Raw genomic sequence first — 25,882 nt, 5'->3', positions numbered from 1 at the left:
CCCAATACATCCTCTAAAGTTTGTTTAATAATCTTTTTTATGATATTTCTACAAGTCAGGTTAGCATAGCATTGATGTTGGCCAATATTATTAAAGTTATTGCCCCGGATTGTCTGGAATTGAGAACAATTTATTAACAAGTGATCAATAGATTGATATTCACCACAGTAATTGCATTCTGGAGTTTTGTGGAATAATTTATATTGGTGTTCTCCAAACACTCCGTGGCCTGTTAAAAATTGATTGAGATAGAAGTTTGCTTGTAGTCTATTTAATTTCGGGTCTTTAAAAAATTTGAATGTCTGTCTCCCTTTCTCGGAACTCCGCCATTCCAGCCCCCAGCGCTTCATGCTATATAATTTAACCTGAGTTTTAATTTGGGCGATGGAGCTTGGGACCTCAAGGGCAACCCGGCAGAGATCGGTGGCTTTCTTAGCTGCTCGATCCGCCTCCTCGTTGCCTTGAGTACCTATATGAGCTTTAACCCAATTGCAGAGTATATTGGATCGCCATAATTGTTTAGTGTTTTCAACAATTTTTGAGCTTGATACTGGGTTTTGTAAGGCTTGCAACGAGGAAAGCGAATCAGTATAGATAGTGGCGTCTGGATATTCTTTTTTAGAGAGCCAGAGAAAAGCATTATTAATTGCCACCAATTCTGCCATGTAAACACTACTATTGTTTGAGATCCTGGTGGAGGTTGCCTCGATTAAAGTACCGTGCATTTTAGTAACAATGCCGAAGCCAGTTCTATATTCTGTGGTATCAGTAGCGGAGTCGGTATCAGTTGTGGTATCAGTTACATTGGCATATATGAAATTTTCATTCTGATGATCATAATTTATATTGTTAGCCGGAATTTGTTGGAAAATGTTTAATTTAAAGGTAATTATACTCAGTACTTTTTTAACAACTTTATAAAGTTAAAAATATTAAATTTAAAATTGACTTGTAGTAAAAATATCCGTCTTTCAAATCGGATGTAGCTTGAAAACGTTACTAAGAATACCATCGAAAAAGAAACTATTAAAAAGCAAAAATCATCATGCATCGTAACAAACGATATAATAAACATTATTATCTATTCTAATTAAAATTATTTATTTCAATTTACACCGAATCAAAAACTTTTGAAAAAACTCCGTTCTGTCTTCCTACTGTTTTTCCCCCCTTTGAAATTCTTCACTGTTGCACAGTTGGGCCCGCTGTTGTAAAAATTAATATATATACGGAATTTTAAATTCAGAATTGATCCTTGGATCGTAAAGCTGATATGGCTATTTAATTTTTATCACAACTAAAAAAACAGTATTTATTTATTTTATTTTGGTATTAACAGTATTTATTTATTGACAGTATTTATAATTGGTATTAACAGTATTTATTTATTCGTTATTTTGGAAAAAAACGAATAAACAGTAAGTCTGAAACTAATTTAAGTAAATGAAAGCTTACTTGTAAGATTCGATATTGAAATTAGAGCCTGTCGAGCATTCAGGCTGAACCAAACTCTTGTCGTTATTTTGAAAAAAACTAATAAACAGTAAGTCTGAAACTAATTTAAATAAATAAAAGCTTGTTTGCAAGTTTTGATATTGAAATTAGAGCCTGTCGAGCATTCAGGCTGACCCGAAATCCTTTCGTTATTTTGAAAAAAACTAATAAACAGTAAACCTGAAAGTAATTTAAATAAATGAATTCTTACTTGCAAGGTTCGATATTGAAATTAGAGCCTGTCGAGCATTCAGGCTGAACCGAAATCTTTCCGTTATTTTGACAAAAAACTAATAAACAGTAAGTCTAAAACTAATTTAAATAAATAAAAGCTTACTTGCAAGTTTCGATATTGAAATTAGAGCCAGTCGAGCATTCAGGCTGATTTCTACATTTACAAGCACAATCTTTATTGTTCCAATATTGATCAGATTGCCTGCAGTGAGAAGCATCTTGTTGGTTTTTGCATACACATCGGCATTGGCCAGGTTGATACCATTGCTGAGAAGTGCAGTTTGCTTCTTCTTGGCGACATTTGCAGGCACAACGATCATGTTGCTCAAGCCGAACATTTTCATAGCCTTCTAGTTCTAACATTTCGGCTCCTGGGTGAGGATAACGTGCTTTAATTACCTGTATAAAAGAAAAGAAGAAAATATGACATAAAACAAAATAATAAATTAATGTAAAAATTCGTCAAAGGCATGCCTCTAGTTTTAGAAACATCAATTCATCTTGCTTTAATTAACTGTATAAAATCAAACAACGTAAACAAAAATCAGAGCATTTAGCTGATTCTCTATGGTCTAAATATTACGGTACAAAACCGAAGTCTGATAAATTCTAAATTTTACCGGGAAATCCTAGCTTTTACTAAAGTGGCGTTATAATATGCTTTAATATGATTCCCTTTTGGCATTTTACAGAGGCTTTGCGGTAAAACCTAGCAGTTACCAAGCCCCTTCAGAAAAACCTAGTAATTACCAGACTTCTGGCTTTCACAGTTCTTACGGTAACAACCCGAATTCTGGTAAATCCAATGTTTTACGGGTAAAACCTAGCTTTTACCATAATGCTTTGATAAAAGTCCGAAGTATGCTTTAATAGAGTTCCATTTCGGCCTTTAACCAAGCCTTTTTGGTAAAAATTTGGAGTTACCAAGCCACTTTGTTAAGTCCTAGGTTTTACCGGCAGACTTTTACAATAACATATACACAAGCATTATCATTTCTATTCCGTAGTATAGGACATTTTGCTACCGGCCATTGACCAGTTGTAGCAGTTTTAACAGTGGTAACTTTTTCAAAAATTGAACATTTTTAACGATTAAAAAGACATGATATTAATAATATAAGGTATTTCCTTTGAAGCATTCCTCAAAATATTGTAAGCATCACACGATTCATTTTTAAAATAAAGGTAGACAGATTTACCAGACTAGAAGCTTTTACAGTAACACAAGCGTTATCATCACTACCCTGTAGTATAGAACTAATAAACAAATAAAATTGGGGGATTTTGATACCGGCATTGTCCAGTAGCATTTTTGACAGTGGCCACTTTTTCAAAAGTTTTACTTTTTTAACGACTGAAAAGACGTGATATTAATAATGTAAGGTATAATATGGTAAACATTAAAATATAGTAAACATCACAAGTTTCATTTTTAAAATAAAGAAAAATTTTAAAAAACAGGCGTGAAATACTTAAATTATAAAAATATTTTAAAATATTATAAATATTATAAAATATTTTAATATAAATTCCAAATTGATTTAAAAAAAACTATAAAACCTGCTTTTACGACAAAGAAATTGGTCATTGGAAGGTGACTCGTTGACAAATTTTTAATCGCCATTTGCTACATCAAGTAACCCTGTAGCACAAATAAAAGAGTATTTATACCCTATCAAGAAAAATAAAGCCTTTTTATGCAAACAATTATTTTTTATTTCTAGTTATACTTGCATATTAATACTAATATTTATATATAAATAAATCAATTCTCTCGAGATTTAGCGTTACTGCTTTCAAAAAATTTGGCTAAACGTGTTTCTCACTGGCAAAACTCGTTTATTAGATTAAATAATATGGAAGTTTGCGCATTTCTAGAGAATCCAACCCAGAAAACAAATAAACTATTGGAACAAACTTAAGACAAACTGGCCCTAGTAGAAAATTTTTTGAAGGAACTCACCAGTATGTGCGTTAAATGGAGAGGAAAATCTCGAAACACCATCACGGTTAGCCGGGGGATAAGGGGATCAACTTATGATCCGTGTACCACTGAAAATATGTTACGACAACACTGTGGTTGACCGGGAGCAACATTCGTATTGGTTACAGCTAGCATTCGAAACTTGGTCACCAAAATGGGAGGCGAGTGCTCTATATTCAAACTAGCCATCAGGGATTTCGTTACATGGAGAGAAAACCACAAAAAACCCTCACAGTTAACTCAACATGGGAAGAGAAAAAATTTATAAAAAAAGATTCAGATTACAAAATATTATTGATGAGGTCATTAGTTTTCGAGGTATTTTATATCAAAATTAAAAATGTTTTTTTGTTGTTGTCGTTGCGTTTTGTTATTCAGTTTAGCGAAAATTATTAGCATAAGAGCCACGGACGATCAAGTAGAAACGCATTTTCCTTTCTTTAAAAAAAAATAAACAACTTCAAATTAATAGAACGAGACTGGATGAATCATATCTCAAATATTACACAATCTTACTTTTACAGTGATTGTGCTGGTTCTTGTTGCTACACAATGCAGAAGTTTACTGCTACAGCAACCACTGCATCTACGGACCCGCGTGCAAATGGGCCAGATTACCAAGGATGGATCGAAAGGCCTTTCAAACTCCACAATCTTCATTTCAGGAAGGCAACCTGCGGGATGAGCAACTTCTACAGTTTGTTCACCTGTAATGAAGTGAAAATATAAGAAGACATAAAATGTATTGAAACGGACTAATTTAGAGCAGCAACTAATTTTTTGTTTAAATTTTGTCTCTTAAACCACATACGCTCACAATGCAAGTGATGTAGTGTGGGTATTTCGAGCCTGATTGGTTGTTAAAACGTTTGCATTGCTCTTTCTATTCTATTTTCAGTTAACTTACCTAGTCAAGTATCAATTCTCTTAAGTGATATATTCTATAATCCTTCACAAAGATTCTTTCACAATGATTTCTATTCTTATATTTCTTACTTTAGACAAAGAGAGGGGCAAAGCCATGTAGAATATAAACAAACTAATTATGCATTGAAGTTTCCAGGTATATAAAACAATCACTTGTTACAATAAAATACATAAACAAATAATAAATCTAAGAAAAAATTATATTTCATGAAATTCAATGTGCGATATAGCGCTGTATTTAGCTAATTTCACGTTAATTAGCATTCTAAGTCATGTGGAATCATGAGTTAGCTCAACTTTGACACGTCATTTTGTTTATTAACAATCAGCTTTCGCTGACGTCATATATCACGAGTGTGGGCATGTTTGGATCTTCTTATTCTCAAAATATAAGTACCCAAATGAAGATCTTAGTGGTTTATAAACATGCAGGGTATTCCGTAATCACAGCGCTTAGTATATATATTAGGAATAATAATAAAATAATAAAAGTACACGCATTAGGGTTCACAAATTAATAATTAATCAATAAAAACACCATTGAAATCAAACGAAAAAAATCCACGTCTGAAAAATGTGGGGTTAAAAACTTCAAAATACGTTTAATTGTCGGATGAAATAGAGAGGAGTTGAAAGTATTTATTTGAAAGACCTCAAAGTTTCATCTGACAATCCTGTGAATCTGTATCCTGTAAATTTGATATTTTTCCTCCCCCATGTGTTTCGTCCCCCATGTCCACTAGTGATGATATTTTTCCTTCCCCCGCCCCTTATTCATGACAGACTTCATTAGCGTTTATGTTTCTTCCCAGCTTGAATATTAATTTGTGACCAATAATGTATATACATTTTTTACTTTATTTTTGACAAAAATTCTGAAAATATATATTTAAGACGATGATTACGGAATGCCTTATATTTGGTTAATTATAAACTTAGAACTTTAATTAATTTCACCTCAACTCAACTCCGGTCTAAATTACATATTTTTCAAGTAAAAAAAATTTTAAAAGCTACCTGATGCTTCTTTGCGTTTTAAAGTTTTTCTTTTTTCAAATTCTTTAAATTGTCAATTTTTCACATTAAATTTCAACATGTTCATTAAATTGTCAATTTATCACTCGATCTCTAATAGTGAAACTCAATTACTTAAATAAAATTTCATTTAAATATAAAAGTTTCATAATAATTTATTAATCGAAACACATAATTTTAAGATGAACAAATAATTTTAAAATTTGACATTGTTAAGTGCGTATAGGAAAAAACGGAACACCTTAATAAATTTTGATCCGATGGTCAATTTATCAACCCATCTTTGGGGTTCTTTAAAGGTGCTAATTAAGTAACTTCCTTCGTTGAAATATACTTTCTTCCTCTATTGAAAGTAAGAAAATTAAAAGTAAAAAATTTTCATAATCCTAAGATCTTCTAAGAAACCATATGTTTTAACAAATGTTTTTTTTTCTTCATTTGTTTTAAAAAATGGTTAAATCATTATTCATTATTCAATATAATTTTAGAATATGCATATAATATTAACTTTTCGTATAAGCTAATATTATCTTCGATTAGTTAATATTATATCGACATAGTCTTTTTAATTCGCAAAAATTCGATTAATTCGCAAAAATTCGATAAAATAAATAATAATTAAATGAAACAATTTTTTTTTAATTTGGAGGGGTTTTTTTCATTTAACTCATTTAAACTTCCAATTCATTTTTTTCTTTTGACGTTTGAAAAAAGTAATATATATAAAACGCACTATATTTTAAATAGATATGTTTAAGAAACTTTTATGAGGAAAGTTATAAAGATAGTAACTGTAAGCTAAGAGTAAATGCGTATAATTTCAAGTATGCTTCTGGTTGCTTAAAAACATAATATCAAAACGGTACAACAAATATCTTGGTCAGTGTATATCTGTAATCTGATTTTTGACTCATGCTTTTAATAACTAATAATTTTTGTTTAATTGGGGAAAATTTGGTTAGACTTTTAATTTTTTAATTCGAAAGAATTATTATTCTTTTAAGAAAACTAGTCAAGAACTCATTTCCTTAACAGTATTGTTTTTAAGTATTAGTAAATATTTAGTAGAAAATTTTCATGGCAATTGCTTTATTCATCATTAAAATCTTTGTCGTAACAATTTAAAAACCAATGCATCCAAAATAATGTGTTTAAGACGCGATAGACTACGGTTGTTTTTTTTTTTTAATCTATTGTTTCCTAACGTGAGAATAAGTTTTATAAAACATGAATTGAGATAAACTAAAGCAGCTCATATTAAATGAATATACCATCTCTTGAAAAGATTTATTCTCCTAAATTCTGTTCTAGTAACTGCTTGTTTAAATAACAAACTGGTTTTAAAAGCATTTATAAAGCTGTTATTCAGAAATAATTATTGAAAAAGAAATGGATGAAATCAATTATTCACCTTCAGGGAATGTCTTCAGAATGAAGTATTACGTCATCGATACTGCACATATTTAATTTAGAAGAATTTCTATTTTAACTAGCTACACAGAATTAAATATATTTAAAAACAAATCGAGTGAAATATGGTTTTTATTCGCTACTTGATAAAATACATTTAACTAAAAAAATTAATTTTTTAAAGCAAAAACATTCCTGTTTCCTCTTAAGAAAGTTTGATACACATTTTTGAAAGTTTTTCATAAGTGCCGATAACATTTTGACAATTGTGTTGTCGTTATATTTAATAAGTATGCGAAATTTGTTTACAAAACTTCTAAGGGGCATAAAATTTCAAAACTTTTAAAAAATTTTAATTTAAAGTTGCATATTTCATAATATTTTGAATTTAATTTGGAACATATAATTGTTACTGTGAATGAGCGAAATTGGTGGTTGTTGACTTCCACTGGTGAATGTTGACAATCACTGCCCTGTATGCCCAACATCAATGTTTTTTTAAGGTTCATTACCACTGCTCGGTATGCCCTACATCAATGTTTTTTAAGGTCAAGTGAAACTGCCCAGTATGCCGGTAGTTCGAACACTGATGTTTCTCCTAATCAGCAGATATCGAATAAATATAATAATATCAGCGAATAAATTAATATCAAATATTTTTGACAAAGCGATTGTTGACCAGTGAAAGTCGCCATTCTCTTGATTTCATTCATTCACGATAACATATTCACTTAAAATTGTTTCAAAATTGACTTTTTTTTTTATCTGACCAAATTTCCAACGTAAAAGATTAGATCATGCATGACTTGAGATGTAATGGGAATTAAGGATCAATTTCATCGAGAGTAGCCAACAATTCTGCCCAAATACGCCTGAATGGACGAAATGTCAATCCAGGTGGGCATTGGGAAAAAAATATTTTTTAAATATTATTTTTTAAATATTGAAAATATTATTTAAATATTATTTAATATTATATTATTTTAAATATTTTTTAAATATTATTATTAAAAAAAATATTTTTTAAATATTACTAAACTTGTGATATTTTTAAAAAATGAATTCCACTATTTCAAATTCATTTTAGCGAATTGTGTCACATTATGTTCCATTTGTAAAACGACTGTTACTGATCATGCCATACATTTTCTTAAAATAGCAATTAAAGATCCCAAGATTATTCAGAAATATACTTGCGGATAAATAATGACTTCTTTGTACCTAGTGATAGAATAAATAATTCGGTGAATAACTTCAGACTATATCAATTAGTTATAAAGCAAGTAAAAACTTCTTTTTTAAAAAAAGCGCAACTGTTCAGTTGATTCTTTGAATAAGAAATAAAATTTGAAAACATAAAATTTTCTGCACTTTAAGTAATTTTTTTGCAATTTTATAGAGAATTTTCTGCACCATAAAAAATAGGGGTTGACAGGTACTTCAAAATATTTATATTACGATCAAGAAGAAAAGATATATTACACAAACAGAAATTACCTTGTTTTTACATAGCCTTTATTTTTCGAACATAATACTTCCGAAATAATGGATATTTTACTGTAAAAATAACGTATTTTATTTATCGGGAATTCAGAAATATTCTTTTATAAAATTTAACTGTTTCCACAATTTAAATAAAAGATAAGATATTTTTTACAGGGAACATACTAACACTTGCACTGTAAGAATTTCGAATCAAATTATGGCATAGAATACCAACACTTTGGGTGGATCATTCGTAAAATCCATTTTTATCGTAAAATATTATACCGTAATTTTTACAGTTAATTTACGGTAATTATCATTGCAAAAATTACGGTATATCTGATCTCTGTTCCATCACATGTTCTGGTAAAAATACAGCGTGTTTATAAAGTCCCGAACCCATTTTGATGTTTAATAGCTCATAAAATAATAAAGATAGATTAAAATTAATAACGTAAATGGTTAGATAGACTTAAAAAGTTTCATGACCCTTGTCAATGAACTTCCACGTGTGCCCCCTTCGTCGCACGGAGAATATCAAGTCGATAGTCAATCTCACGCCAGGTAGCGGCAAGCATGTCGGCATCCACAGAAGCTATTGTTGTTTTCTGAAGCGCATAATGTTCTCCGACGAAGCATCCTTTCATGTTTCTGGCATTGTCAATCGCCATAATGTGCGCATATGGGGATCTGAAAACCCCCATGAATACCGTGAGACACAAAGGGATTCCCCAAAGGTTAATGTGTGGTGTGGACTAATACACGACCGAGTCATTGGGCCTTTCTTTTTCACAGAAAAGACAGTCTCATCAGTCGTATACTTAGACATGTTGGAAAACTTCGTATTTCCACAACTAGAAGAGCTTCAGCCACATGTCTTTTTGCAACAAGATGGTGCACAACCTCATTGGGGTATCATCGTTCGTAGTTCTTTGAATGACTATTTTCCAGGAAGATGGATTGGGCGAGGAGGTCCAATTCCTTGGCCACTCAGATCACCTAACATAACGCCGCTGGACATTTTTCTTTGGGGATTTATAAAGGACAATGTTTACAGGAGGATAGTGTCCAACATTGATGACCTAAAAGCCAGAATTACAACCGCAATAGCCTCTGTGGATTCCGATATGTTTGCCGCTACTTGGCGTGAAATTGACTATCGACTTGATATTCTCCGTGCGACGAAGGGGGCACCCGTGGAAGCTCATTAACAAGGGTCATGAAACTTTTTGAGTCTATCTAACCATTTATGTTATTAATTTTAATCTATCTTCATTATTTTATGAGTTTTTGAACATCAAAATGGGTCCGGGGCTTTATAAACACCCTGTAGATTTCATGGTAAAAAGTACCAGCACCCTGAATGCCGCTACTTTTTAACGTAATTTGATCCGGTGTAATTTTACAGTGGGGAAAAACAAATAAAATTTTACCACAAGTTTTAGTAACTTTTACAACTGATGTAGTATCTTTTATATTATCTTTTATATAGGTTACTATCTAAATAAAAATTGCAGATGAATTTTCATGTGTAAATTTGACGAACGCCCAGCCTTTTTATAAAACGTAAAATATCAAAGAAAAGCGTGAAACAACCCTTAAGAAGACCTCAAGAAAAACTTTCCTTGGGAAATTCTATTTCATCTCCTTTGAAAATAGTGAGTTTAGAGAAAGTTAGATGAAGCTTATAATGGTAAAAAAATGTATTTGTTACCGTGAATGAACGAAATCAATAAAATGTCGACTTACACCGGTGAAAGTCGACATTTTATTGATTTCGTTCATTCACGGCTAAATAACAATCTATTTCATTGTTATTTTACCATATTAAAACAAAACATTCAAATAACTATAAATAAGATAATAATGAAACGTGAGAAAAATCGTTTATTAACTATTTTTACCTAAAACGGTTTTAAATAACAAGAACCAACTAAGCCCACCTAATGAAGCAACTTAGTTCCTTGAAACTGCTTACATATTACAGCCAAGAGAGCTAATCCCTTGAGTCGCAGCGTTGGTACCCTTTAATACACATGAAGAATTGCCCATTATCTAACGAGAAGTCCAGTTAAATTTCCTTTTTTACGGTTTTGAAATCATGATAGCCGTAAATGATTAAAAAACCGTATAGTTTTGTATTCATGATTTAATAACTATACTAGTTGTAAACGGTTTCAAAACTGTAAAGGTAAAAAATCTTTGTTACCGTAAACTTTACGGTTAATCAGATGGACAGACTGCTGTCGGTTATTTTACCATAATTTCATGTAGTGTCACAGTGTAGTATAAATTTCGGACATTTATCAAAGTGACTTTGTGATTGTCAACATTCTACGGGGGAAGTCAACAACTACTAATTTCGGCCATTCACAGTAACATATTCAAAACATCAAAACGTAAACAAATTACTGAAGTAGGACAACGCCCCCACAGCGTGATCCTAATAAATCTTGTCATAATTTGATTTTTAAATTTTGAGAAAAAAAATCAATTTTTGAAATTTCAAGATTTATTCTAAGTTTACCGGAACTGACTTTTTCTATACTTTAAATTATTTATGTAGGTTCAAAGAGAATTTGACATAAAAGTTTTCACCTGCGATCTAGCGCCCTCTTAAGTCTTATATTACATTCTAATTCAGATGCAAACATAATTTTCTTCACCATTTTTGATAAAACTTATTGCATTAATTTTTTTAAGTGATTAAAACAAATTTTTAAATTTTCCTGATTTTCAATATTTTACTATGGGATAAAATTAGTTTAATTTATTTATTTTAAATCGCAGGTAATTCTTTAAAGTAAGATAGTATATGTCCCTGGCCAAATTATTAGACGCATTCTAATATTCTATGTAAAATCTTAATTATCAGGTGATACTATACAGCTTTATTGTTTTCACGAGACTGAAACTGGTTTCCACTTGTTTACGTTCGTGTATCAGTAGGTAAGCATTGTAATACAATACGTTAAAAATAAATACTAACAGAAAGTATGTAAAAAATCTCCTGAATAAAAACCCATTACACGTATGTCTAAATATAAAAAGACATACAAGAATACAAAGTATTGCATAGAAACTCGTGCGAAACATGTAATTATTAAAACACTACAGTGTGTCTAATAATTAGGTCTAATTATTATAATATACAAATATAATACCCGATATAATAAATATTCTATATTTATGTAATATATCGTCTAATTTATCCAATCGTCGAATTTAAATTATATATTATTTAACAAGAGCAAACCGGTTTCAGTCTAGTAAAAACAATAAAGCTGTATAGTATCACCTGATAATTAAGATTTTACATAGAATCTTATAGTGCGTCTAATAATTTGGTCAGGGACTGTATAGTTATAATTTTAATCCGAATCCAAGTTACTCTAACTGTAGTTTGAGCTTTTATTAAACCTTACCTTCATCTCCCTGAGATAAGTAAGCTCGTTGGACTGCAGCTTGATCTACCCAGCTATTTAGGAACTGACTGATATTTTGAACTGTTTGAAGTCTAATTAGAAAATCTTCTGGAACCTAAATTTTAAAAAAAAAGATTTTCAAAACTATGTAATCATTATATGGAATTTTAGAAAAGTTTATTTCAGAGAGGAAGAAAATCATAATTTCGTAAGCATTTTTCGTCGTAATAATTACAGTCTAAAAGAAGTTGAGCAACATAAAACTTCGAATTTTTAAACAATTATTAAATAGAATTTTTAAAAAGTTAAGCATTTAAGAAAGAAGAAATAAAATCCTGATTCAAAACTATTATAAATAAAATCATTATTTCATTTATCAAATATCAGTTAAACATTTAAGAAAAAAATAAAATCCTGATCCAAACCGTTATAAGCAAAATCATTATTTCGTAATAACTCAACAAAGATTCAAAATCATTATTTCGTAATAATTCAACAATGATTCAATATCATTATTTCGCAATATTTCAACAATGATTCAAAACCATTATAAACAAAATCATTATTTCATTTATCAAATATCAGTTAAACATTTAACAAGAAAGAAATAAAATCCTAATTCAGATCATTAAAAACAAAATCATTATTTCGTAAATATTTCACGTATAAATAGTTACAGTCTAATAAAAATTGTACAACATAAACTTATATTATTATGCAATCATTAAATAGAATTTTAAAAATATTAAATATTTAAGAAAGAAATGAAATCAAATATTTTAATTATAATATATACTTCGCTACTTTACAACGGAATGAAATAATTTTATAATCACCAACACAAATGACATAACCTTCTATGGATAATTGAAGAATTTAGTGGATGAAGGAACCATCTCACATTTTGATAACACGAGTTTTGGTTTAAGAATATGTTCCATTCAACCAGTGATCGGAAGTAGCACACTACAAGTAGTGAAACTACTGCAGTCGCTATTTGATTCAGAGTTTGTAGTGATGTGTGCTACTTCTTTAAAAAAGTAGTAAAGTGAGTAGTGCTATGCAAAAAAACTGTATTTTGTAACGATTCCTATAAACTACTCTTAACGTTAGTTTAAAAACGAAACACAGTTCGAACGGAAATAAGTTTTGAAATTATTAGATTGGTACAAATCTTCGCGGTTCCGTCTATGGATGCAATGAAAATGACCCTGTATCCGTATCAGAGCGCAAACAGAAATTACGTATCACGTATAATTAATATTTAAACAAGCCATTACGAAAAATAGTTAATTAATCACTTTGGTCCCACTTTCACATGCGAATGCACACTCGTGAAGCATTATGTTATTTAAAAAGAAGGGAACGTATTTTCGATGTACTAAATATAAGAGCATTAAATTAAATAAAAAAGCATTAAACAATCAAAAAAATTTCAAATATTTGATTATTTGCATTTCTTAAATTAAATATTCACTATTGAAAAAAGCATAAAAAATTAAAAATTAAATTAACAAATTCGAAAAAATATTTTGGAATAACAACTCATGTAAACATGAATAAATATTTCTTAATTTTTCTCTTATATTTGATGTAAACCAATTTCTTATTCAGAACCATTTTGAACATAAATGTAAATTAAGTTCTCCAGCAAAGTTCATCTCATTAAAATAGTGAAATAGATACTAAACTCCAAAGAAGTTTGTAGTCACTACATTTAAAAAAAAGTAGCTAACTACATTTGTAACAAAGCAGTTGTAGTAAACTATAAAAATAATGTAGTTTTTCCAACCACTGATTTCAACTGTATGTATAGAACTTAATTTTGTTCATCCAAGTCATTAAATATGACGATTTTCAAAGAATAAGTTTGTAAATGTGTTTTGCAAACAGCTTCTTCCGATATTTTCGCTAAAATTTCTCTTAAAACCTTCTTCCACAAGGCTCTTTAATTATATTTTTCTTTATCATAGAAATAATAAAAAAAATTCAGATAAATTTTTTTCTTTCCCTAAAATCTTACGTAAATTAAAATTTAATTTACAGTAAAAGCTCCATGTAACGTATTCGCTATTACGGAAAAAAATGCTAATATTGAAAATAAAAAAATTGTGTGTTTATAATGAGTTAAAAATTACTAGCCTTCCACTATTACTACAAAATATTTTTAGAAAAATACAATTTTCTGATGTTCAAATGAGCAATATTATACAACCAAGGTCTAAATAGAATTTATTTTTATTATATCAGGTATTAATAAAATAAAGCGATAACAAACTCCGATTTGTATAAAGCAATGTGTGTCCGACCACAGGCTTGTTGTACAAGCATTCCTGTCTTAGACATTTCTACTTTTTATAAAGTACAAAGCTACGTAATTCAGTCTGCAATCTGTAGGCAAAAACAGTCTACTTTAGATATGAATTATAAAGCAAAATAGTCGTCAAAATTAAAGGAAAAGAGCTGAATATGTTTATTTTTAAGTCTTTGTTTGTTAGTTTAACCTTAAATACGTGTATTTTCTTATATAAAAAAGCTCGTTATAACGAAACTTTCTTCTTCTATAAAGAATTGTCGTTATAATTAACTGTATATTGAAACTAAACAGGGCTATCGAAATTAGTATCAACTTTTATCTATTGGTGTGATAAAAATCCATTGCTAAAAGAGTAACTTATGAACACTGGATATAGATAGATATAGATAATTATTAATTTAAGATTTTAAAATTATATGAAAACAGTTCTAAAGGTCTCATAATCACCCAAGTAACAGTTGTTTATCGCCATATGGATAAAATTTGCCATTCGCCGAAACTACGGAAACGTTTATAATAAATTGTTTTTGAATCGTGACACCTATTCCGTGACAAAAACTTTTAAGCACCAGTTTTCACAACCGTATATTCTGTCGATAGCAGTTGAATTCACCTGTGCCTTCTGTTACGGCAAAATAGATATTATGAATGTAATTTTTTTCGCCAGATAATTTTGCTCGCTAAAGAATTCACTGATTTCTCGAGTCACTAATTTATGTATCTTCTCTTTTAACGTTTGCTTTTCAAGAATAAGCATTAAAACATTTTTACCATAGGTAGAAAAGTTAAGTTAGTTTCTAATTAAAAGTGATAAAAATATTTTACTTTATTGTAAGAATTAAATTTCGATATGTTTCATTCTATATCTTTGTGACTGTATTTTATATAAATATTAAAACGTATTTTTAATCTTAGTTACTCATTAATATTTACTTTATATTACTCACGTCTTGAACCAAAAACGCAAATGTCATTTTTGTTAAGATATTTTTACTCCAATTCTTTTATTAAATACAAAAGGAATAAGCAAGTCTAATTTTAATTAGAAATTTTTTGCATTCCTTGGGCTACTCAAAAGGACAAAAATAATAGTAAAATTCTATTCATTTGCATGCACTTATTTTAAACCATATAAGAGTATTGTGTATGATATACTGGACAATAACGGAGTAGTTTTATAAATTTTGCTGGTAAAATTCAATTGTTATAAATATTATTGTTTTTCAATGCAGTTATTAAATTATTTTCATTCCGTAATTTTTTAATTTTTTAAAACATATTTTTGAAGCCTAATGATATTTTATTTATTTTTTTTTCCATTTATTTATTAGTCCAATCGAAATTTTTCACATTCTTCGTGCTGCTAAAAATGTGATAAATAACAATAAAATACCAATCATTTTCAAGCAACCATTTTTATTGATATATAACTATGAATATGACGCACAGGACAATAATGAAATAATTTTATAATTTTTATTTATATAATTCAATTATTTTACATATAACCCATATAATGCAATTCGTGAATTACACCCATTTTGTAATTATTCAAAATTTTGATAAGTAGTTATGCATTAATTTTGAAATATATTAATCCATTAACTATACCAAAAATCATATTTATTTTATATATAATTATATTACTATATATCATATTTTAGCAATAACGCAACAATTGCATTTAATAATGAAAACATAAAGAGAAATCATTCTAGTAATTTAAAAATCAATGATCACTTGGTTTATCAAACTTTAATATGATGTAAATCAACAAACGATCTTTTATTTCTTATTTTTACGTTAAATTCCTCAAGCTTACTTACAAGCATTGTATTTATACACTTTCTCAGTATTAAAATAACTTTTTTTTAAAAATTATAATGCATGTTTAAATTTTCCATTCAAATAAATTTATAGGATATAGTTTTAACAGTGTGAAGTATATATTTATAAGAAGAATACACTTATAAACAAACAGTAAGGAAATTTAACATGTGTAACAGATCAATAAAGCATTTTTATGAAATATAAACTAGGGACTTACTGTAACATGAGTACTGATTCGCAATCGTCAAATAAGTCACTGTTTGGTCACTCCTGATAAAAATTTTATCTAACTTAATACCCTTATTGAAGAGGACGCACCCTGAGAAAAAAAAGTGTGGTCAAAACTACCAGAATATGGTAAACTCAACCGTGTTGCCTGCTTATGGTACACCAAAATGGTCTGTAATATTTACTGAAGCACTTTGGTTATAAAGTTGGTAAAATTAATAATTAAATATGGTTTTATAATTATGTGATGAAATTAGGTAAATATGGTAAGTTTAATTTTATAATGATGCCTTAGAGCAGTGATTCTCAACATTTTTTTTTTGTTGCGGCACACTTTTAACGATTTCGAAATTTGACGGCACACAAAGAAAAAAATTAAATTAAAAGTTGTTTAATTACCTATTTTACACTGTGTTAAATAGTTTGTGATAATAATTGTGAATGTGAAATAAAATAATATGTACTACAAAAGCACATTTATTAAGGGATTAGTTATTTCTCTCGACCAATTTTTTATTAGTTAGTAACAGTTATTTATTTTTTTGCTAGTTATTAATTGTTTGCTTGTTTTCTATAGTTATTAACTGTTTGTTTTTTTTACATTAACTGTTATTTTTTGTGATTTCTTGTTAAATAGTTTTTTTGCTAATTATTAATTGTTAGCTTAATTTCTGTTAGTTATCCTTTGTTTTTTATATATTTGTTTTTTTAGTTATCCTTTGTTAATTTGTTTATTAATTGCATAGCTTACTTTAATTTACTCTTACAACATTTTTTAAAATTGTGTGTCACATACAATTTAAACACTTCCATCTTATTTTAAGATTGTCAGAGACAAGACAATCGCCGACAAAGATGTTCACGCTGTTAAAGCGTGTAAAAATTATAAAAAGTATATATATATATATATATATATGTACATTCACTTTTCTTTAATTTAAACTTTACTCATAATAAAAAAAGCATTATAATTTTTATTGTCATTTCTAATATTTGGCGGCACACAAACGTGCCGCGACACAGTGGTTGAGAATCACTGCCTTAGAGCATGGCATTAAAACACTTTATTCGGTTTCATTTATTTTTCACTATTGTGTTTTTTACTAAATGTGTCGTAATAATAATTATAGTTTCGATACCCTGAATATTCGGTAGACCTTTACCATATGAATAGAAAAATTAATAAATGAATGGCTTAAATACCGTATAATTTGCTTTATTAACTAGAATTATAGAGGGGGATTATCAGAAATGTCATTACCATACAGTACTGTAATTTTACCAGATTTTTTTCGGAGTGAAAAAAATTGAAAGTTTTTAATTATTTTTTTAAAAAATAACAGTATAGTGTGAATAAAAATAACAGTATAAAAATAATAATCTTACAAATGATAAAATTCATGAGCGTGTGATGAAACCTAGTTTCGATTTTTTCTTCTTGACAAGGGATTATATTTGACTTTAAGTGATAATTAAGCTTACAATGTCATTTTTAATGTTTTACCAACTTTAAAATTATGTATATTCCAACAATTAAACTGTTAAAGATATTTTTGAGAAACATATTTTCTGCATTGAATATTAAATTTTAAAAAATATTAAAATAAACAATTCTAACTTTAATGTTACAGCCCAGTTCAACAAAAACATTTTAATTAATTAATTTTTTAGCGTTTTTAAATTTTTAATGTGTTTAGGAAGATCTATAAACATTTTTGAGAACTTATAAGGAGGTTAAACAGCACAAAAAATTATGGAAATACATGTTTTTGAAAAAAGGGTGAAAATTTTGATCCTGTTTCTTAAAAGTTTTATAAAAATTATAACAAAATGTAATAGTTGTGTGTCAAACAAAAGGCATTAAAACAAGAGTGGAAATTTAGAATTCTTCATAAGTTATGTTGTTATAAGTTTTAGAGTGTATTGAAGTCTAATATCATCCAAATTTGCTCTAACTTTAATACGATTTCAAGGTACGCTATGTTGTCGTAATACTTAAACTTTACTGCAAGAAATGATATTTCAACAAGAATGGAAGTATGTTTGACACACCTTATTAAGGTTGTAGCAAATTTGCACAACATCATAATTTAAAGTACCAAAATCATATAAAATGAATAATTCTAAGAAACAGAAGCGACAAAAGTATTTGATAATATAAATATTTCATTTGCCTCAAAAATTTATGAAGGTAGTAAAATTCAATAGGTTTCGAGCGTACAAAAATATTTTGTCTTCCTCATTCACCTCTAACTAGTTTTTAGAAAGGGTGCCTATTTTAAAGCACTCGAAACATGTCAACTTAACCACCTTCATAAGTTTTTGAAGCTAATAGAGTTTTTATATTATCAACTATAACGAAATCATAGTTGAGCGTTTATAACATTTTCCTAAAAGTGAGGTGAAAATTCGAAAAAATTTTATACATTATTAAAAAATTATAAATTTCATTTCATTGAAATTAGAATTTATAATTCTTTTATGTCATTCCTTATGGAAATTGAAAATAAAATTAAAAGTGAAAATAAAACTAAATTTTGATACTAATACTATACTTTACTAAAATATACAAAACTCAAAAGGAAATAAAAATAATATCAAAAATCAAAAAACATTCATGGGTTAATTATTCTGTGGTCTTAAAATGGGAAATGCATGAAACTTAACGAAAGATATTACACACAATAAATGAGTTTCGTAAAAATGTTACCCTGAAAGTATTAGAGAATTTGATTTTAAAACTGAAAAGCAAATAATAAAGTGTCGAAAGTCAAAAAACATTCATGTACTAGCTGTCCCACAGTCCTAAAATATGAAATGCAGGAAAACTAGCAAAAGAATCAAACACGATAAATGAGTTTCGTTAGCCGATAAGTATCAATGAATTTAATTTTAAAACTAAAAAGCAAATAATAAAATGCTAAAAATCGAAAGAATTACTTCTCAGTCTTAAAATATGAAATGCATAAAACTTAACAAAAGAATCCCTCATAAACGAGTTTCGTGAAAATATTATCCAAAGAGTATCTACACGGACAGGAGAAAGTCCGCGTTTCTTTGCTTCTGTCAAAAAAATAAAGATAATTAACCATAGATAAAAGAATTAAATCTACTTTCTAAAACCTAAACTGATCATTTATTTCTATTTAACTAACTAGAGGGGGCAATTTTTGCGCTTCTCTATCGTGAAAGTGAGTCATAAAAATGTTCAATAAATTAGCATAAATATCATGTCGTCTAGCCGCTATCAATCTTTCTTCAACCTTGGGATAGTGTAGGTAAAGTTTTGTTGTCTCTCTGAAATCACTCACAAATCGCGTTCCAACGGATGCATTCCAGAATCTCCTACTGGAATATTAGGTGCGATGTAAATGGTTATTTTGATTTGCTAGGTTTAAGCAATAGCTGCATGAATCATTCTAGGATCTTTTAAAGATTTGTTCCGTGCGTGTACAACCAATGATAAAAATTTGAACTCTAGTAAAATTCATGTAAAGGTGGACGACCTGCACTCGACAGAAAATAATTGAGAATAATTGAACGATATTTTAGAAAAACAGCTTTAAACTTATCAGCTCTTTTTTTTCAGTTGAAAAAGAGCAAACTTGAAGTGGACTTGAACTTGAATGGCAATCCATATTAATACATTTTGAAATACAGAACCTTTTAGTCTAATGGGTAGATTATTTTTCCAATCTTGTTTCATCTGTGAGGCTCTCTATTTCAAAGAATAAATAAACTGGAGGTGTGCTAATTTTAAAATAAGATAGAAACATGAAAGTAAAGCTAACTCAATTTTTCAATAATTGAGTTGGATAATGGTATTTTTTAATAAGTGGAGATTTTTTAATAAATAAGGCATTCGAATTTTCGACTACAAATCACATATTTGACGATATAGCAGGCTAAATGAAGGTTATACATTTTCTGTTCACATTAATGTTTTCTTCAATCTAGAAAGCAATTATATTAAAATTTCAACTGACGCATTACAGTTTTATTCACTAAAGGAAATTATTTTCACATTTAAAAGTACATTAAAAATTAAATTAGAAAAATAAAAACTCAAATTAGGTTGAATTTTAGAAACTCTATTACAAAAAACATTATGAATGTAAGATGATGTTCATAAGGCACAATTTCAGACATAAGGCACAAATTCAGATTATAAAAAAATCTGCCTAACTTAATCAAAATCAGCTGTCATTCGATTTAAACCTGAAAAAAGAATCATTCAAAAGTTTTTAAATATAAATAAAAAAATAAAATTTTCATTTGAAAACAAATTGCGACACTGCAATAAATTTGTTGCTTGTGTAACATTTACTGTAAATAATCTTATGATTTGCTAAGCTAAATTAAATATTTTTTTTCTTATTTGTAAATAAACAATAACTATTTAACTCATTTCAAATATAATTTATTTCAAATTTAATTTATTTCTAGTAAAAGTAAATAATCCAGAAAAAATTATGTCCTGAAAGATAATCAAAATGGTAAAAAATGTTCTTTGAACCCTATTAATTTTTTACCCCATCACGTGATGTGACGTCATATAAGATCAGCTGATTCCTCATTGTCGTGGTGAAGAATGTTACTTCCGGATCCTTGGATGATTTTGCTGTCATGCACAAATTTATTCACATCACGTGTTTATTCAATTTAGATACAAAGGAATCCGTTTTTAAAAGTAAACTGTAACTTTTTTTCATTTTAATAAAAAAAATTTACGAAATATTATTTTACATTATTTTTTTTTTCAAATTAATTTACAATAACCCCTCTAATGCAAAGTTTCTAAACTTTGTTTCTAATGGGGAGTAAAAAATTGTACTTAAAAAATAATTCATGACTCAGCAAAAATCTTATATAACAAAATAAGTTACATAATAACTATCAAGACGAATCATTTTCATATAGTTGTAATATGATCAGATAATGAATTCTTTATTCACTTATATTACATAATAAATATCCAAACAATTTCTTCAATTTTTATATTTGCTTTGAAAAACTATACAAAACATACATATTTAAAACTATTTTGCTTTAAAATTAATTTTAGTTTAGGAAACTTAATAATTTTTGTTCCAATAAATAACAAGAATAAAACATAGATGTTTAATTTTCGAAGAATATTATTGTTTTTAAAAAGGCATAATAATTTTGAAAGAGTTTATGATTTAATACGAAAAAAGCTCTATTTAAATTCTGTAGCACTTTTCTATAGTAATAATATTATATAATATTTCTACTGTCACTTAAACGTAAGTAATTAATTGGAGCGAAACTTTAAAATAATAAAAATCCTAACTTTCATCTGAGGGATGTAAAGATTCAAAAAAAAAAAAAAATTATAATAATAATAAAATAAAAAATTGGCAACTAAATTCTACACATTTCATCTTTAGAGCCAAGATGGCTCAGGGGATAGAGAGTTCGCCTTCCAATGCAGCGAACCGGGTTCGAATCTCAGTCGATACGAATTTCGCATCCGGCTTGCACCGAACACAGTGCTGACGTGAAATATCCTCAGTGGTAGACGGATCATGGGTTAGAGTCCCCTTGCCGTAAGGCTAACCGTGGGAGGTTCTCGCGGTCTTCCTCTTCATGTAACGCCAATGCGGGTTAGCTCACAGCCACCGAGAAATAAGGCCGTTGAGATCACCAAGATCTTTTACTGACGTCACATACCGTGGTGAATAGCTGATATGCGATTAGCCGCTAATTTCAAATATTTGTTTTTCATTGAATAGCGGTCTCGTTTAACTCCGTCGGTTATGTCGTTTTAAACCAATATATATATATATATATANGATATATATATAGAGAGAGAGAGAGAGAGAGAGAGAGAGATGGCTAATATTTTTTGGAACAGGTATTTTTCACCTGATATTTAATCGTACCTGTTATAAAAATAACAGTTTACTTCCAAAGGCCAGTTCCAAAATACTAGGCAAAAATTGTCATTCAATTATCTGGCCAAAAATTTATTGCTTGGCCACCGTAAGCGCATATATATTGTAAAAATGAAGAATGGCAACTGCGGTTATGTTTTAGTTTCAGTTTCGATTTTGTGATGCAAACATTATTATTTTGTAGAACGTTGATACGATATGTACGTGAATGTAGTAAGTTACGAGTGTACTTATATTATCAATAAATATTGTTTTAGTTTTCTATGAAGACTTAGATTAATGTTAATTCAACAACATTCGAAGCCAACACACGTTATGTCGAAACAGCCTGTTATTTTATCACAGGCTAGTATTTTGGAACAGGCGATATTTTGTCACAGCCTAGTATTTCGGAACAGGCAGTATTTTGCCACAGGCTAGTATTTTGGAACAGGCGATATTTTATCACAGCCTAGTATTTTGGAACAGCCGATATTTTTTCACAGGATAGTATTTTGGAACAGGCGATATTTTGTCACAGGCTAGTATTTTGGAACAGTCAGTATTTTGTCACAGCCTAGTATTTTGGAACAGATGGTGTTTTGTCACAGGCTAGTATTTTGAAACAGATGGTATTTTGTCACAGGCAAGTATTTTGGAACAGGTGAAGCAGGTTAGTATTTTTGAACAAATTTGTATTCAAGAATAGGCAAGAATTTTGTGATAGCTTTGCCTACTATTTTATTTGTAGGAATGTCGGGTAAGCGGTGATCTGTCCCCCTGCCCTTTTGATGCTCGGGTATATGGGGGGGAGGGCCGCCGGTTGCTTACAATTGCATTTTCCTTGTTTTAATTTTTTTTCTGTGATGCAAAAAGTAGAAGCATTTAAATATGTTTCCTAATTTTTTGATATTGATACATATTTCCTACATGTAAAATAGAAAAAAATTTCCTACAAAATACGAGTCTTATTATCTCATTTCTTCTCTCCTTAGGTTTACTCTCTCTTTCACCTTTTTTTTTTCCTTCTTTTTTTAAGGCAATAAATATTTTAACTTATTATTCCCTTATAAGAAGGATGTGCTAAAATTGTTAAAACTATATTTAATATGCGAATTCAAGCTATATTTAAACACTTTATTTTCTTTGTAGGCAAGCTATATTATCAAACACTATATTTTTTCTCACAATCTTTATCCTTTTTTACATCTTTTCTTTAAAATGCTGAACTTATGACGAAGCATGAAGGATAGTACAATAGTACTGAGAAGATGAAGGATAATAGAATAATATGTAATTATTTTTTAAGCAAAATATTTTATGTATGTGATTTAATAATAAAGCTTAGTTATTTAGTTTCAGGGGTCATTAAATTTATATATTTTATATATTTAATGAAAAATTCAGAATATTTTGTTTGAAATAGTGATTTGCTCACTATAGAGTAACTACGGCCTACATTTACATAAAAATGCTCCAATTTTTTATTATCTCTTTTTTTCGCCTACTGTATTTACAGCATTATTTACAATCGTCTTTTAGGGGACATCTAATCAAGTAGTTTACTTTGAGAATCCAGGCAACTCTTTACGCCATTGGTCCCCTGACTTTCGGACCACCTCCCTAGCTTTCGCTACTATCGGCGGCTTCCTTTTCGAGGTCGAGATCGACCGTGACCTTCGAGGTTAAGAATTGACTCTCTCAATATCTTTACATGAAGGCGTGTCCTTTATTTCCCTCGTAGTTATTTGTTGTAATAATTCAATCAATGTTCTATGTGATGAGTGATTTGAAATTGCGGTTAATTTCGTCCACTCGCATAGAAATAGATGTCTCTCTGGCATTGCCTAATATTTTGTTGCTTAAAAGATTTATTTACTTTGAATTTTTGAAGAAAATAATTAATATATTTTTAAATGATAATATTCTGCAGGAAAGGAAAAAATCTATTACAGTTAATTTGGCGAATTTCTTTTTTTTTCTTGTTTTGAATTTTCTTTTGACATTAAAATTACCATTACATAGTATGTGATAATTTGATATTACTGTGCTGATTGTTTTGAAAGAAAAATATTATTTAAATAATCCAAGAAAAGTTAAGAATTGTTAAAAAGACTTGTTTCTTAAAAAATTATGCTAAATTCGTATACTGATGTTTATTTTGAATATTTACTTTAAAAAAATGTTTAAAAGTCTGGGATTATGCTCTATTTATATTTAATTTGCTAAATGTTTTATCTGGTGCAAATTGGTAAAGCTCAATCAATTACATTTTAGTATAAATACTTTTTTAGCCTAAAACTATCAAATGATGTTATTCGAACTATTTAAAAAGTTGCGACGAGGTTGCAATACATGCAGTTAGATTATTTTTAGGCATTAGGTTATATTTAATTTCATTTTTGTCAACTTAAAATTCTAGAAGACAACTAAGCCCTATTTCTTTTCTTTATATAAAATGAAAAAATGCTGGTTATTTTGTCACATATACAGAATATAACGTGCTTTTCCTAAATTGTTTTTATTTAAAAATAATAATACACTATGTTGTATTTTAAATTCAGAGATTAATTTTTTTTTAAATTTCTAATTTATTATTATTAATGAAGTTCCATTTTTTTTCCTCTCGTAGAAATGAAAAGATTCTGGTTATATCGTCAAACAGAATGTAATAGGGAACTCCTATATCCTTTTTATTTAGAAACAAGTAATAAACCTGTTTCTAAATTATTTTATGCTTGTTAAAAAGAGGCAAATTATGTAAAAGAATTTTTTCTGCTTCACTCATTTCTCCTAAAAATGCATTAAAAAGAACTATATTTTGTAACAAAAATTATTGTATCTACTATTATTCATTATATTTGATTACACTAACGAAAATGCTTTTCAAGTGTTTTTAACCAATTTAAACTACCTGATTTAAAGTATAATCACAAAAAGAAAAATATATATATATACATAAAAAAGGACGAAATATAATTTTTTCACCGAGCCTAAACAATAGAGAATAAAAGAGAAATTAATGCGTAACTTCTTTCTTTTTGTTTAAAAAATAACTCGAAAAAACTTCGCGATATTTTCTTACTCTTAGAAAGAAAAATATGTATTATCTAATTTTGTCAAATTAATAGAAAAATATGTATCTGCTACAAAAATACTTCCCAATCTAAACTATATTTCTGGCTGAGGTCAGTGTGCGGGTGGGTGACCACTTGGATCAGTGTGCGTAGGAACCGAGGGTGTGCGGCACTGGTCTTCATTAAACTGTTCTACTGTAAAGCGCTCGACTTCGCGTGCAGGTCGTTGGGCTACCGAAGCAGGGGTGCCATCCCCTCTGCAGAGAATTAAAATTGTAATGGCTTGTCTTCGGATCATTTTTAGGGATGTTTCTCAGACCGTCGCCAATAGCCCATTGTGCAGCTCTAGTGCAACGTCAATTCAATACAGCAACAACAATTAAATTATCTTTCAAATGTAAAAAAGTTGAAATTTTTTTCCTTAGACCTGTTATTTTGGAACAGATATTTGGAACAGGTATTATTTTGTATGGTAACAGCTGGAACCTGTTATTGCCCATCACTAATATATATATATATATTAGTCCCCACTAATATAT

At 28.8% G+C, this 25,882-nt stretch overlaps 1 protein-coding gene across 1 annotated transcript in view; it reads right to left on the bottom strand.

The window, feature by feature from the left end:
- The window catches only part of LOC107455240 (vascular endothelial growth factor A), a 58,499-nt gene that overhangs the window by 4,471 nt on the left and 28,146 nt on the right, over positions 1 to 25,882 (bottom strand). The window contains exons 2-4 of the mRNA XM_016072743.3: positions 11,995 to 12,109; positions 4,229 to 4,419; positions 1,832 to 2,127 (exon numbers count right to left, since the gene is read on the bottom strand). Of these exons, the coding sequence (XP_015928229.1) occupies positions 1,832 to 2,127; positions 4,229 to 4,419; positions 11,995 to 12,109 (602 nt within the window). The remainder of the gene's footprint in view (positions 1 to 1,831; positions 2,128 to 4,228; positions 4,420 to 11,994; positions 12,110 to 25,882) is intronic.

This window comes from Parasteatoda tepidariorum, chromosome X1 (genome assembly GCF_043381705.1).
Source record: "Parasteatoda tepidariorum isolate YZ-2023 chromosome X1, CAS_Ptep_4.0, whole genome shotgun sequence".
NCBI lineage: Eukaryota > Metazoa > Arthropoda > Arachnida > Araneae > Theridiidae > Parasteatoda > Parasteatoda tepidariorum.
This window is presented reverse-complemented; position numbering and strand designations above follow the sequence as displayed.